The sequence below is a fragment of the Pogona vitticeps genome, chromosome 3 (assembly GCF_051106095.1).
Source record: "Pogona vitticeps strain Pit_001003342236 chromosome 3, PviZW2.1, whole genome shotgun sequence".
In the NCBI taxonomy this organism is placed as follows: domain Eukaryota; kingdom Metazoa; phylum Chordata; class Lepidosauria; order Squamata; family Agamidae; genus Pogona; species Pogona vitticeps.
The window spans coordinates 231,826,396-231,842,233 of NC_135785.1; the positions used below are offsets into that span (position 1 = coordinate 231,826,396).

The 15,838-nt window shown below is 39.6% G+C and overlaps 1 protein-coding gene across 3 annotated transcripts; it reads left to right on the forward strand.

Moving 5' to 3' along the window:
- Positions 1–5,172: 5,172 nt before the first annotated feature.
- LOC110074603 (phospholipase A2) lies at positions 5,173–14,245 on the forward strand. Of its 3 annotated transcripts, none has more exons than XM_020784935.3 (4): positions 5,173–6,934; positions 10,275–10,440; positions 11,555–11,661; positions 13,459–14,245. In XM_020784935.3, exons 1-4 carry the CDS (start codon positions 6,895–6,897, stop codon positions 13,617–13,619), a joined length of 474 nt encoding a protein of 157 aa, XP_020640594.2. In that variant the 5' UTR covers positions 5,173–6,894; the 3' UTR covers positions 13,620–14,245. The 3 variants fall into 3 exon arrangements, with proteins under 3 accessions (XP_020640594.2, XP_078246082.1, XP_078246083.1); XM_078389956.1 differs by having other exon boundaries at positions 11,555–11,654; XM_078389957.1 differs by lacking the exon at positions 5,173–6,934 and adding an exon at positions 7,039–7,080 and having other exon boundaries at positions 11,555–11,654.
- The last annotated feature ends 1,593 nt before the right edge of the window (positions 14,246–15,838 follow it).

A 15,838-nucleotide genomic window follows, 5' to 3' on the forward strand; every position in this document is an offset into this window, starting at 1 on the left:
TCACTGATATTATTGTTAATGTAATGTACTGTGTAACTCTGTTCTATAGAGGGCTAGGCTGGCCTTCTCTTTACTGCACGAAAAAACAAGACTTTTTTATTTCCACTGCCCTTTCGTTATTAATCATGTGTTAATGAAGGGTCTTTTAATGATGGATCTAGTAACCTTTTCTTTTTATCTATTGTGCTTTTAAGTTGCTTTTAACTTGTTTTAAATTAGTGCTGGTTTTCAATTAGCAGCTAATGTAATTGTGTTTTTACTATTATAACTCATTGCTTTTAAAATTAAATCCGTTTTAATCTGCATTGTGAGCTTCCTGTTTTATTTTCTAGTGGAGCTTCCACAGGGAAATAAAATAAAATGATCCTGCAAAGGGAAACGGTCCTTCAACTTGGTTGCACAAGTTCCCAGGCGTGGTTTCCATGTTTATGTCTCTCTCTCATTACCAGGGAGGGGAAGAGACAGGAGAAGATCTCAGCGAAACAACTAGGAAGTCTATGGATATTGATCTGCATGTAAATCAGTGATGGGCAAAGTGTGACCCAGTCCATTTTAAAATTAAAGTTTTGTTTCAGAAAGTCTCCTCATATCCTTTAGGGAGTGGAGAAGTATGAAAGCAGGTACGCCCACTGTGTTCTATAACTTGCCATGTGTACTCACTCCCTGGATCTCTGGAAGCTGCCCACCCTGATGTAGATCTGAAAACAGGGAGAGGAGATTGCTGGTAACTGAGCATGTTTTTATAGATTCATAGAGACCTACTCCATATCTGAATTAGTGTTAGCTAAACCTGTTCAGAAGATATGCAAATGAATCATTCCATCATCTTGAATTCTGTAGTATCTATAAAATCAGATTTCGAATTACAACATGTTGAGCTAGGCAACACAAATTGTGGAATTAAAAATACTGTCACCTTTCCTCAACCATTGTCCCTTTCACGTGTGTTGAACATAGCGTCTGGAGATGAGGGGGACTGTAGCCTAATCCATTGGGAGAAAAGTCTTTCTAAGTGGTTTTTTTTAAAATAGTTGCTATTTAAGTGATACCCAGTGTGGTGTAGCGGACAGAGCGATTGAGGGGACCTGGGTTCAAATACCTGCTCAGCCATGGAACATCACTGGGTGGGGTAAAATGGTAAAACCACTCCTTAAATATCTCACTTACTTTGAGATCTCTCTTAAGATCCCCATAAGTTGCTTCTGTGGCTTGACAGCACATTAAAATGAGGAAGACATTTTTCTTTTTTTCTTTGTTTTTTCTTTTTTGTCAGCTTTTAGGACTTTAAAAGGAAACACTACTCAACAATTTGGTTTACCCACAAGGTAAGGGATGGGGAAAGTGCAAAATTCCAGATATTATTGGACAGCAACTCCCATCGGCCTTAACCAGTATAGGCAGTGGTGGAGAACAGAAAAGATATATGCAGACAGTTGCAGGTTCAGGAGGGCATCTGTCAGTAGAGCTGGGGGAAGAATCCTGCCTGAAAATCTGGACAATTTCAGCTTGTTGGTGTGAACACCAGTGGGAGAGGTAAACCAATAATCTGATTCCATATAAAGTGGCTTACTAACAGAAGCAGCTTTATTTGAGTCTGGATAGCTAGCAGCATTATAACTAAAACGCTGAGATGTGAACCTTGGCCTCTCCAGCTATATTTCTGCAGTTAAAATAGCATTGTCTGTTTTTTCTCTTTATTTTGGAACGAGAGTGGAATCAAAGTGGTAGCAAATGGCAAAACAATTCCTCACTATATGGTACAGGGAATTTAACTTTTGGCCAATTGCAAAATTAGTAGCAGAAAAAAAAGTTGTGGTTTCCTGCCACTCTTCATGCTTCTTCCCCTGTTCTTTGCTTAATTTTTCATTTTTTTGGACAGCTCATTTCATGGCAAACAGCAAGAAGCAGCGAAGAGCAGGATTTTGCCAGCAGTATCATTTCTTCCAAACAATGTACACTCTGCAAATTAGTGTCTGAAGTCACTAGCCGCCTTGTGTCCTTTCAAGGCGAAAGGTGGAGTAAAAATATTTTGAATGAATAATTAAATAAGTAGTATAAGGATAAGAATTTTCAAGCTCAAAAAATCTGAAGCAGAATAGAGCTTACACAGTAATCAAAACATTATGGTAATGTAGCTAGGTATATCATGTACCGAGATTAAGACAAAGAAGCCTTTACGCATGCAGGTAAAAGGCCAAAATGTAGATCAAGACTATTTTAACTCCGCTTTCTTTGAGAAAAGACTTGAGTCTACTGTGCATGCTTCTGTTATGTTTATGGGTTTCTACGAATAATATACACAGAACAGTAATCAACTGGCAGAGAAAACTTACTGATGATGCGCATATATTTGTCCACATGCTGGTGTTCGAAAAAACTTTATTTAAAAAATGATAGCTCTCAGAATCCCATAACCATTATAGCCAACTGGGATTCTCAGAGCTATAGCTCTAAACAGTGACTTTGTCAAGTTTTTGTGGACACAGAAATAGGTCACGTATTGCAGAAATACCCAAATCAATTGTTTAAGGTTTGGGTAATACTGAAGAACACCGAGAGATTCCTTTGTGCATTCCATGAGCACTCTTTTGGTCTTGCTACGTCCTTTCCCAGCTATAGGGGTCTCTGCTAGTTACAGTGCCAGACATTGAGGACTTAGCTCATTATCCTAAATCACTCGCCACACCTTGTTTTCTGTTCAATAAAGCAACTGTTTCTGATAGCTATGAACTATACAACCATGGTGAGCAGAATGTAGAATTTTTGGGTCTGAAGAAGGAGGACTGTGAACCCCTCCACCCCTCCTTCCAATGGCACCAGCGGGGGCGAGGTCCCTTGTCAATGACTGCATGGGTTGTAGCTCAACTTCTTGACTTATAACGGCTTTTATTAGTGTTACAGCATGACACCTCCCTGCCCCCCCAACAATCTTGTAGGGCTGAGTTATGGTCTCTAGTCCAACTTGCCAATTTAGGGGCCCAGTTAATTTAACTGGAGTTCCCCAGAGTCAAGGTTCTGGAAAGCAGGAGGGAGAGAGAAGCTTCGCTTCAGGACGCACCCCTTTTAGAGAATTTGTAGAGATGGTGGAAGAAATCAGGCTCTGTGACCCATCTCTTCCTGTCCCCCCACCCACGGACCTATCTTTACTTGCCCCTTCAAGGCCATGGTGATGTCCAGGAGAGTGCTGTTGTCTGAGGATATGGCTGGAGTCTCTAGCATCTGACTCTTGTCCTGAGCAAACAAACAGGGTGAGAAGTGGCTGCTTCTTGCATTCTCTTCCTTTTTCTCTCTGGTGTTTTCCCACTCATCATCATCTTCATGAATGAACAAGAACCCTAAGATTCTCACTCCTACCCTTTTATTTTCCTTGACATCCCCCCTTCTAGCTGTTTTTTATCAGGGAACTGTCTCTTCTTCAGCTGTATGGATGCCAGCTTGATACCAAGGAAACTTGCCTTCCTTCCAGCTGTTCAATACTGTATTGGCCAGACAGCTCACTAGGGGTGTGGACCTACACCTTTTCACAAATGGTAGATACTCAAAAAGGAAGCAGTACATGTTTGTGTTGGGAACTGAAATATACTTCGTACTGTGTTATTACTGATTTTATCTTCTTAATAGGAAAATTTTGAGTAAGTGGTCCCCCTTCCAGTTTCTGAAAAATAATGCTTTTGTGGAGCTCATTTAAGCATTCATGAGTTCATGAAGGGTGTATGAGAAAGGTGCAGCAAAATAGAAAGGTGCAGCAAAAGTCAAGGTGGACACCTGGATGCAATATGGGAAAATATTAATGCCCAACATTTAATTTATAATCTATTTCTCATTTGAATGGAATTAGTGGAAATAGACATTGCTGGATAGAAATCAGCACTGGTTCCTAGGAATACTTGTTCATAAGACTGAGAAGACTTTTATCCCAATTTCCTTAGGTGAAAAAAAGAAAAGTTAAGGCAACTAACAGCATCTCTTGAATTTTATATTACTGTACTATACTTTGTTAATTTTCCTGTCTCTTTAGCTTGTTTTCCTTTCTCACCTTCCATAAGTATTCTTTTAGTAATTTTGTTAAAAATTTGGATTAGAGATTTCAAATATGGATGTTAGTACAAATTCAATGAAAAGGTTTCTCTTCCTTCATTTACCTTAAACTACCCAGTCTTACTACTGCTTTGACTGAGATTATATCTAATGAGAAGTGGTGTAAAACAAGCTTTCTAACCATGCTGATGGGAGACCAGGTGAGAAGACTATTGTGTGGAAGCACTATCAGATTGTACAGAAGTATACCCACCTGCCGAGCTTTTAAAGCAAGAGATAGCATTTAAAATACTCCCTCACAGTTTCACTGCCTGCCCAAATCAGAGGTCATGGCAAACCATGGCTGGAGCAAATTCTAAAAGGAAAGAGAGAGTATGCGAACCTGTCATGCATTCTTTATCCTCCACATTATCATTTAGAACAGGCTTGTCCAACCTGAAGCCCAGGTCGGCTCATAATGTGGCCCAGTGCAATTTTTTATTTTTAAAAAGATTCTAAAGTTTCAAGTTACACTGCCAGCACTTGCGGCTGGAATGCGGCTGGGGCACGTCAGAACAGTAGAGGGGAGAGAGGGAAGGAAGGAAGGAGCAGGAGGAGAGGGGAGAGGGGGGCTGCGTGACTGCATTGAGCCGTCCTGTCAATAGGTGGACCCCCTCCCGGCCCCATAAAGCCTCCAGAGTCGAAGCTGGCAGAATCTGCTGTCTGAGATTGCAGCTGCCGATAAGCGGGCTTGGAGCGGGGCAGCGGAGGATGGCTAGGGCTGCCCCCCATGCGGCCCAAACCAAATTGATGTGTGCCCCAAACCAAATTTTCATCTTCTAATGTGGCCCAGGGAAGGTGAAAGGTTGGACACCCCTGATTTAGAAGATCAAACAGGAATGCCATAGAGATTAAATTTAAATTCTTCATTACAGATTATATTCAACATAACTCCAATATTCTGGTAGCATTATTTTATACAACTTCGGGTTCTGTCACTCTAGACGGTGATTCCTCCTTTCCCACTGGCAAGATCATTTCAAAACTTCCTAATACTGTCTGTTTACATGAACCCTACTGGGAAACAGACCGTTGCTAGGTAACCAGATATTTTCTCTGTATGACTTCAAAGCAGCACTCAAAGGGAGAGAGAAAGTTCCCCAGTAAGTAGTTCTAGGCCACTGCCATACTTTTTACTTTTTACTTCTGCCATCCTGTATGCCCCTTTTAGAGATGGGCACATCTCCTCCAGGCGCTGCTGCTGAATAGGCAACTGCTGGAGGGAATGGGTACTGAACCACGGATCGGCTGTTTCACCGGGAAACAAATTGTGCTCAGCCGCTAAACCAGTGATTTGTGCCCATCTGTAGCCCCTTCCTGGCCACAGTACTCACAAGAATACTTTCTTAACAACTTCACTCTACCTCTTTCTAACTTTTGTAATTCTCAAGCTCCCTTGATTTCCTTGATTGTCCACACTTCACTCAGACTTTTTTCTCACTGCATCCAATTCTTCTAAGCCAAATTACAAATCTCTCAATTCCCTTCATGGTAGGTGGGGGTTAAAGGAGGTTGTAAGCCCCCAAATTTGGGAGGTACAAGGTTCCCCACCATTATTCTTCACTTTTTACTTATCTGTTTCTCTCATTTCCTTATCTTGTTCTCATTTAGACCAATTGCCCCCCCCCCGTTGTTGCCCATCCTGCCATTGGTTAATAGTACACAGACAGTTAAACTATAGAGTTGTCATTTAAAAACCAAAGCACTAAGCCAGTAGAACTACAGAGATCCATAGAGGAGAATAGCTACAGGTTCCCCAGAGTCCACCCCTTTCTCATTAACTGGCACTTAAGGTCTCAATAACTCACTCTAGACCCTTGTAAGAGAAAGAATAACAAACATTTCTTTACTTGCAGTTGCTTAAAATTACAGAATTGTGAGTGCTGCTTTCTTTACTGTACATATATTGGTAACCAAATGTGTTGTAAGAATATAAAAAGTAATACTGCACGTTGCAGACAAAACCTAGAAAATGTATGTCTCTGGACCACTGCTCGTAGAATTCCACAGCCACATTGACACTTTTCCAAGCTCTGTTTAATGTCAACACATTTATTGTGTGAGCTTCCATACACCTTAGATTTTGGCTGGAGGGGACAATGTGAGTTATGGTATAAAATATCCAGAGGGCACCAGCCTGTCAAAGCTGATTTGAAAACAACAATGTGCTCTTAAGAGGAAGATCCAAAGAAATAACAGGGTGCATTTCTTATTAGCCTAATTGAATCATTTCCATAACTTTAATCAGTTCAATAATGTCACTTGTATTTGGAGGCAAGAACATATTGTTTAAGCTTTGTTTGTAAGATGCTTTAATTAAAGCAATAGCCCCACCACGGTTTATTAATCCATTTCTAGATGTTAAGCTGCAAGTGACAGAGCAGTGAAACAAATTGCAGGGGTCAGGTGGGGACTGCTGGCACACGGCTTAGGAAAAGAGCTCAGTCTTCGTCGCTGCTGTCTCTAAACCCGTGGAAACAATTCTTGCAGTCTAATTCCCTTTAAGCAACCCTTCCTAAAAGGAGCAACATGCCAATAGAGGCACTGAGTGCCATTGGCAGGAGGTGGCTTTAGGGGAATGGGCCTTCCTAGCCTCTGAATAGTGATCATTTGTGACTCAGAAGGAAGTGCCTCACCTTTAGCTTTATATATAAATATATTTAGCTCTCAGAGTAGACTGCAAAGGAACAGCTTGGCAAGATTGTTTATACACACTCCCACGCCTTGGCTCCGTCTGACAACAGAACGTCTGGGATCTAGTCAGGCTATGAATGTTCAAGAGAGAAGGTGGGGGGGTCATTTTGAGTTGACCTCCAAATGGGACCCCAGCTAGTGACGCTGCTGCTGTTGCAGGCAGGTGAGTACAAATTAGAAACTAAAGGACATAGCCTCTGCCCTCATAAAAGTACCCTATATTTTTCTGCTTTCCTGTTTACTCATGGAATGCAAAGAATTCATTACTCAGTGTTTGAAAATTCTGTTCGATGAAAGCAAAGAGCATGGGTAGGTGAGTAAGCTCACTTTCTCGTGTGGTCATAACAGAACAAATCCTAGGCTTCTGGCTACTGACTTTCATGAGAGTTGTGCATTGTTTGGACATGTGAATAGATCAGACAAAGCGTGTTCCATTGTGCTTATAAAATAGACAAGGGCAATACGTATCCTAAAACATTAGAAGTGATATAAAGCGTCATCAGATGAAAGCTATGTATTTTAGTTAAATGGGGTTTGTACCATATCATTTCAATAAAGTTCCAGGTGCTTTTAGACTCTCTGTTTCTGTGGCATTGGGTCAATAGAATGGTTTGGCCTAAGGGACTCCGGAATACTGACGTTGTTATACTGTACTTGTATGACTGTCTTTTCTTTCTTTTAGTAAATGTAACTTGCCTCTTCCTTGTCCTTTAAATAGTTATGTTTGAGTTGATATTTTAAGTTACCCTCATTCGGGAGGTAGGGTAAAGAAGGAGGAAGACAGCAGAAGGAATAAAAAAGGGTTCATTTATAAACCCATAGCAGTTTGGAAAGACACTATAAGCCTTTGAATACATCTCCTTTCAACTTTAGACGTAACACAGGGCCAGATTATATCATATGCACCTCTTACTGCAAGACATTTGACTAATTTGAAGACTCCTGTACCTTAACTTCTGCCAGAGTAAATGTCGGAAATGCCAGGAAAACTGAAGTCATACGTTCCCATGTTACCCACTCCAATTGCTACCAGGCAGGTTTTTGTGAAGTAACAGTTTAGCAGTCTCCCTAGTTAGTAGAAAACACACAGCCTTCTGTGCATTTTAAATTTTCGTCAGGTTATCTCACCAATCGTGCTTCGGCTTCAGAAGGAGTCATTCATTAGATAGATATTTGGAAAAAGATCTTTCTTTGTTCCGCACCTGACAGTGTAGGAAGACTGCTCAGCTTGAAGTTTAACCAAATTATGGTTGCATTGAGTAGGAAACCAAGACTTTTCCATTCTGATTTCTCTGAAGATTGTTGCAGTTCTTAATTTAAAATCTAATGGTCATATTTAGGTCATGTACACTATTAATGGAGTACCCAGTGTGGTGCAGTGGACAGAGTAGTGGACTAAGACTCAGGAAAACTAGATTGATTCTCTTACTATAGCATGGAAACTCAGTGGAGGGATGAACTGGTAAAACCACTTTTTAAATACAGTATACCATTTACTTTGGAAACCCTATTAGGATCACTATAAGTAAGCTTTGACTTGATGGCCCATAACAACAATGTTTATACTTTGCCACCTTGCCCATTGTCCAGGAAGTCTTTTCTAGGTTTTGATTTGCATTTCTTCTTTCTCTTCCTTTGCCCAGCATCCTTTCCCAGTTACTATGATGTAAACAAAGTAACTTCGCTAACTATAATTGAGCCAGATTTAATTTGCACTAAGGTACCGGTAATTAGTGGGCAGCCTGTCTGTAAACCTGATACAACTACCATATATGGTACAGCTATTACTACTGCTGTTTTTCTTTTTTTCTTTTTAACAAGTATGTGTTTATGTTTAAGCATTTCTCTTCCATCCTCATTTATTTATTTATTTATTTATTTATTTGTTTGTTTGTTTGTTTGTTTGTTTATATCCCACCGATCTGGTCTTGCGACCACTCTAGGCAGCTTGTGTTGCAGAAGGAAAGTGTTATACGTATAGTATTATCAGGAATGCATACTTGGTATTCAAGGAATGTCCCCCAAACAATGGAACGTCTGTGTTAAAACAATGGTCTTCAGTTTGCATCTTTGCTTTTTGTTTTGAAAGCTATGCTCCTATTGAACTTAAGAGTGATATAGATCATTGCTTTCTTCATATTGCTAGCACCCAGAGGCTTCTGTTTCTCAAGCTTGTTTCTTAAGTTTCAAAATCAGCAAAATGTTTTAAGGGTTTGCCTCATGTGTATAGAAATTTACAACCAATATAATCTCCCTAGAAGTAGCTGTGAATAAAAATACTGTTTGTATTTCTTTCTTATTTGTCAAGAATCAAATGTTTACAAGCATCTAACTTGGAAGGAACCTATGCTATTGATAATGGTGATAGACATTGTTTTCATTGTAATAATTTATGTTTAGGCACTTACCTGATCCAATATTCTATACAGTATATGCATTAGTGGGGTGACCCAAGAAATGTTAGTGAAGAGACCTAAGCTCAGTGTGGAATGTAGGTCTCCTATGGAATAAATAAGTATGTGGTTTCACAGCACAGAAATGATGTAACTCCATGCTCGCTAGCAATCATTGGACTGGATCAACTGATTTAGTTTCTTTGAACTTTGGACAGATTCTAAGTAGAGAAGAATTATGTTGAGACCCGCAGGTGTGCAGGGCTTACCCCTCTGCTTGGATTATGTTCTCCAGTATACAGTAAACACCAACCTAACATGAGTCTGTGTGATTACGCAACTGTATCACTTTTGTTGGCCATATCTCCTCCTTTAGGGACAAGAGCTTTCCACTTGAAGGGCTACCAGAGAAGAAAACTCCTTTTGAAGGTGTCCTCAATTTGAAGAGCTGTCAAGGCCAAATTTAAGATAAAGAACATTAAGGACAGAGATCAAGAGCCTTGAAGTTGCCCACCCACAGTGACACCTGGATAGCAGACTCAGCAAGCACAAAAGTTACTCGGGCCAAGATTTTGTAATGGCCAGTTGTGTAATGGACCAAAGTGCAAGTGATTAAACAGTCTCATTCATCACACAAGGAGGAAGCCCAATATATGCAAACAGGGGATCTCTGCTGCCACAATAGCATATTACAAGGCTACCAGAGCTAACTTTTCAGGTGCTGAATAGGATTCCAGCCCTGATCATAGTCTTCCTCATTTAAGTGAGATGCACTGGAAATCTGCTTAAATTATGAAAATCATTTAGGATTTTGCATCTGTATATATATTAACTCATGCCATTTAATGCAAATCACTACCCCCTTTTTCTTTCTCTTTGGAGATGTGTAAGTGACTATCCTATGTCAGAGGAGGAAAGGGGAAGGAGAAGGAAAATTCATGAACCTGAAGCTCACCGAGATTTGTTTAGGCTGAATTTTGATTTAGCATGAAATCAATGTGGTTTTAATATAAACTGCTTCTGGATAGAAAAGCCAGTCAAAAAATACCACAAGAATTTTGTTGTAATAGATTTATTTAAATGCATTATATCGTATCTTTACCTTTTCAGTTTGGAATGGTGTTCTTGGAAGGAACCATTCTCTACACAAAAGAGGACTCCTTGAATTATCTGGAGCCATAAAATGTGGCACAAGACGATTCCCTTTGATGTATCTAGGTTATGGATGCTACTGTGGCCCAGGAGGAAGAGGATGGCCTAAAGATGAAACAGACTGGTAAGATCATCAATCATATCTCTGGCTGCCATATTTCTATCCAGTTCTTTATCTGGATTCCTGTTCAATTAGAAGCATTTAAAATGACATCAAGCTTCATTCAAACGAGCATTGAAAACTTGGCACTTCGGCCAGGCTTTCCCTGACCATTAAGATCTCTGACCCCCTCTTACTATCCTTTTTGCCATCCTTTTCATCACCCTTTTACCACCTTCATTGCCATCAGTTTTATCTTGTTGCTATGTACTATTTTTTAATTGTGTTTTAATATTGCTGCTTATATGGTTGTTATATGGTGCGGGGTATACATCCTATTATTATTATTATTATTATTATTATTATTATTATTATTATTATTATTATTATTATTATTATTATTATTATTATTATTATTATTATTATTATTATTATTATTATTATTATTATTATTATTATTTACGGAAGGGCAATTGTCAGAAAGAGAAGTGCAGCAGCATAAACCACCAGCAAATTCAGTATGGTGAGAATTGTGTGTGATAGATAATGTGATGAGATGGGGGGGGAACCTGTCCTTTATAATGCTGGGTTGCGTTATCATGCTAAACTGAGAAAGCAACAGTCAGAAAAGAAAAATCATTGAATCATTTAACTTTGATTTGAAACTACTGAAATTTAACTGAGGCGAATTTGACTCAGTCAAATTCTTGCTTAATTTATTTCGTTGCATGCAGTACAGGCATTTACTGGGATGCATCAAACCCTTGTTGCTTCGTGTAGCCAATATATTTCATTTCAGAGGATATGTGATTTGCTAAATATTGAAAGCTTCAAACATTTTCAGTGCATCATTAGCAGTCCTTTACAACAGTGGTCCCCAACCTTGGGCTTCCAGCTGTTCTTGGACTACAACTCCCAGAAGCCTGTACCACCACCTCTTCTGGACAGGATTTCTGGGAGTTGAAGTCCAAGAACATCTGGAGGACCAAGGTTGAGGACCACTGCTTTACAGTGCTGGAGAATGTTTCAGATGGAAGACCAACTTTGCAACTAATATGTCTGTTTCTTTATTTTGGGTGGGTCATTCAGAAATGCTAACAACATAAACCCGCTACAAATCAATCTTTGTCTCTATAAGGTGCTGCTTTGCACATGACTGTTGTTATGGCTTTGCAGAGGAACAAGGCTGCAACCCCATACTTCGCAGATACAAATGGACCTGTAAGGACAATACTGTGGTATGTGGTAAGGAAACAACTTTAATTTCACTGCATTTATTTAGTTTATTATAGGGTTTGGAAGTATAAACATGTGCAGATGCTCTTAAAACAGCAAATTTGACTTTACTCTCAAAGGATCACTGTTAGATTCTTCAGAAACTCAAGGCTGAACTGTATGTATAAGATAACTCATCATTACAAGAGGCAGCTTAACAGCTGGAAGTGCCTGCTTGTGAAAGTAGGAGGATGTCACACTTCCTGTAGTTTGTATACTGCCTTGCTTTGTTTTGTGACTGTTCTTTGAAATCTCAACATGGTCTTTGTTTCCAAGTATGATTTCTCAGGCAGAAGGTTTTGCTACAATCATAGCTGTGGACCACTAATGTGATATTCACTATAATGATGAGTTATCTGTAATGTATCATTTGGCCTTCAGACAAGAGAGCTGGCGTAACCTAAGAAGATTACGGTTTATTAAACACCATCAGTACTAATCAGTATTATCGTACTTTTAGCAAGACCTACATACCAAGTACTTTATCCCCTTATCCAGTAGGGGAACTAGTTGTGGGAGCTAAAAATAAAACCTGGACTAGAACTGCCCCAGCTTCTGAAATGCTAACTTGCTAGCAGAAGCATGGAGAGTTATAAATTTGCCGCCCAGAGTAGAACTTTGGTCTAGATGGGCAGGGTAGAAATCCAATAAAATAAATAAATAAATAAACTTGCCATTTTTTCAGGTTTCACGACCTGTAAAAGGAGGGCTGTTTGCATCAAATGTCAAAAGCCTCCTCTTGCATATACTCATATTGTTTTAATTAGCTGTATTTTATACGCTTGAATATGATTTTATTATTTTATATTTTGTTAACTTTCTTGGTGAGATTATCAGTTCATAATTCCTAATAATCAACAGCACAGGTATCTCTAAGAGACAACCATAGGTGGTTGGGAACATGTGGGACTGTTCCCCCATCTCTTGCTAGATTCTTGATTCTCAGATTTCAGGAATATTTAGTTATGTTAAACCTGGAAGGAAATGTTTGATTAGCATGCTGTAAGTGAACACAAACCATGATGGTGCTTAATCTAGATTTGTGTATATAAAGTTGATATTGGGGAATTTAAGGAATTGGAAGACCATACTCATTGGCCGAAATCCAGTAGTAAATCACAACTACAGTAGGCCTGTTGAATTAGTGGGGATTTGGTGAGTCACCTCCTCTATAAATTCCGTTGATTCAATGGGTTTTCTTTAATTGCAACTTACTACTAGATTTCAGCCACTATGTGCTAAGTTGATTCTGACTTATGGTAGGAACTGCTGGATAGCTCAATAGTTTCAGTATCTGGCTGCAGAGCCAGAGGCTGGGAGTTCAATTCCCAACTGAGCCTTCTTGAGAAGCGCTGCTCAGTCATCCACAGGGTCCCTTCCAGTTCTGCAGTTCTAAGATAATCATGATGATGAACCCTTTCCAGAGTTTTCCAAGTATAACATAATCAGAAATGCTTCATCAGTCTCTCCTTCTGTTGGTGCTTTCAGACTGCACAGCTTGTTCAAAGATGCACAGATCGGCTCTTTTCCAGGAGACACAGCAAAAATTTAACTCCTGACTCCTAACTGCTCCAGTACACTGAGCTATCCAGTTAACTGAGAGAATCATGGCCATCTCTTGTGCACATAAACGGCAAAGAAAGCAGAGACTTATGAATCTGAATGCTCAACAAAACCAAATTTTCTGAATTCAATTACTGATTTTCACCTAAATTTTTTTGATGCTCTGTTTCCTGAACTAGTCATGTTTGTCTTCCTCTTTTTCAGATACAGTTTTAGACAAATGCCAAAAAATAATATGCCATTGTGACAGAGAAGCAGCCAAATGTTGGAGATCTGCACGCTTTAACCAACACCATGCCTTCTGGCCAAATTTTCTATGTGGCCATACTTATCCTGTATGTAGTTATAGGAGTAAGAGGCATTGAGAGTTTAAAATAAACCACAAAGCTTTAACTTTGTATTCATAATGTTAGACTCTGTGGTGTTTGCCCTCGAGTCCCCTGTTTGTTTTTCCCTCACAAAGGCTCACGTTGCATTTTCTTCTCGCTGCCACCAGTGGATTGCTTCAATCCACAATTTAAATGATGTATGTCAGAACACTTGTCTTGTGAACAGAAACAGAACTTATTTATTGTAGTGAAGCAGACTGAATAACAGAAGTTTTTAAGATACACATTCTACAGTACATAAGCAAATCAACAGTTCTCTCAGTACATACTTCTTTTCTCTTGCTATATCATTACCACCTTCTCTACCTATTTTCCTAATCAGCTCTATCTCTCTCAGTATCTGTTCCCTCTCTCTCTGACTAACCAGCCCTATCTGACTCCTCCTTCTCCCACCAAGCCTCATGTAGCTGCTGACTCTGCCTCTCCAGTCCTCTCATAGGTTCATGCAAATCAGCTCATGAATATGTATGGCACGAGTGACGTGGGCGATCACCACAGACTCCTTAGTAATTTGTATATGATTCTGCTAGCTGAATGAAGATAGCCACTTCAGAACACTGTGTCTTCTCAGATTCTGAAATAAAAACAACCAAATCACTGTTTCTCCTGTTAATGATCATATTGTGTAAAACACATTCACAGAACTGTAGTCTGTGAAAATGTATGATACAGAAGGGTTGTGTGGTCGCATAGTCAGTTCACTTTACCATAGTACGGTTGGTGGTCACTGTTTTTAGATTTAACTTAGATTAGGCATCCTTCAGTCTCCAGAGACTATGGTAACGTGCTCTGAATAGAGGACTTGGGACAGCATCTTGTGTGGCTGAGAAGGCCAATACGAGAGTGACAATCTCTTCCACACTGAAGGCAAATACAATCTGTCCCCTGTCCAGCTCCCTGATTTTGCTGGTTTCAGGACTGCCTCTTTGCCTTGGCCTGCTGGACAAGTGTCTCTTCAAAAATGGGAGAGGCCATGAAGCACCGCCTGCCTCCAGGCTGAATGCTCAGATGTCAAGGTTTCCTATTTGTTAAGGTCCATTCCTAAGGCCTTCAGATCCCGTTTGCAGATATCCTTGTATTGCAGCTGTGGTCTCCCTCTGGGGCGCTTTCCCTGCACCAATTCTCCATACAGGATATCTTTTGGAATCCGACTATCAGTCATTCTCATGACATGCCCAAGCCAACGTAGATGTCCCTATTTCAGTAATGTATACATGCTAAAAAAAATATTGGTCATATAACCATTTTGGTCATATAACTCCACAGTAGAGCAAAAACACAGATATTTTATATGCTGAGACCATGACACAGTCTCCTTTTAAAAGGCATTACAGAGGCATTCAAAATTTACCATTCTTTCCTGTGGTACACATTGGTATCTCATGTTCCATCAATCATTCTATCAAAGGATTTGAGTCCTATCAGGAGAGAAATAAAATTCCTATTTTTCCCCTAGATAGATATTTTTATGTTTATAGGGATTCTTTTACTATAATTTTAATGTACACTAAATTGGTGGGCAGAGTATTAGGAAAAGCACTGAATAACCAACGTTACAACAACATAGTAAAAGGTCACTGATGGATAATCCATGGCAAGAAGGTCAGCAGAAGATGGCACATTACATACGCAGAAGAAAATGTGGATTGAGGGACAGTAAATTGTTATTTTGTTATGAAGCGCTAGTGTCCTATCTAGACTTCTTCTGTGGTCCCTAGAAGAAATCCTCCTTTGAGCACTTCTCAGAAACTGGAGAGGTTTCCTAAGAAATCACCTGTTCAAAGTCTCAACCCATGAGGAGAGAAATACCTCATCTCTATTCTGAATACCTTTGAGGTTCTGATTTTTCTCATGAAGTTGCCCTCTCAAAGACTGAAGTAAAATATCTAGAAGTGACATGGCCATAAAAAAGAGCTTCCAAGGTATGTGTGGGTTATATAAAATATCAATAACATCTATGGATTCTTCAGGCTGCCATTGTCCTGTGAATCAACATGAGTGACAAATATTGGCAATAGATCAACATTCAGATGGCTGACATCTAGGACCAGCCATCACAAGGACAAGAGTTTTGGCTCTTACAAAAGCACAGGATATTGATACTCTTTTATTGTGTTAATAGTGCTGGGAAAGGACCTAATGTGGAATTGCACAAAAATGTTTGTATTTGTTTTTTTAAACGTCCATGGTGACTT

Bases quoted from the DNA above. Each gene is read 5' to 3' on its own strand.
- LOC110074603 (XM_020784935.3), top strand. From the start codon at position 6,895: ATGGGACCCCAGCTAGTGACGCTGCTGCTGTTGCAGGCAG. The intron at 6,935-10,274 runs GTGAGTACAAAT...TTACCTTTTCAG, and splicing joins GCTGCTGCTGTTGCAGGCAG to TTTGGAATGGTGTTCTTGGA. The intron at 10,441-11,554 runs GTAAGATCATCA...TGTCTCTATAAG, and splicing joins CCTAAAGATGAAACAGACTG to GTGCTGCTTTGCACATGACT.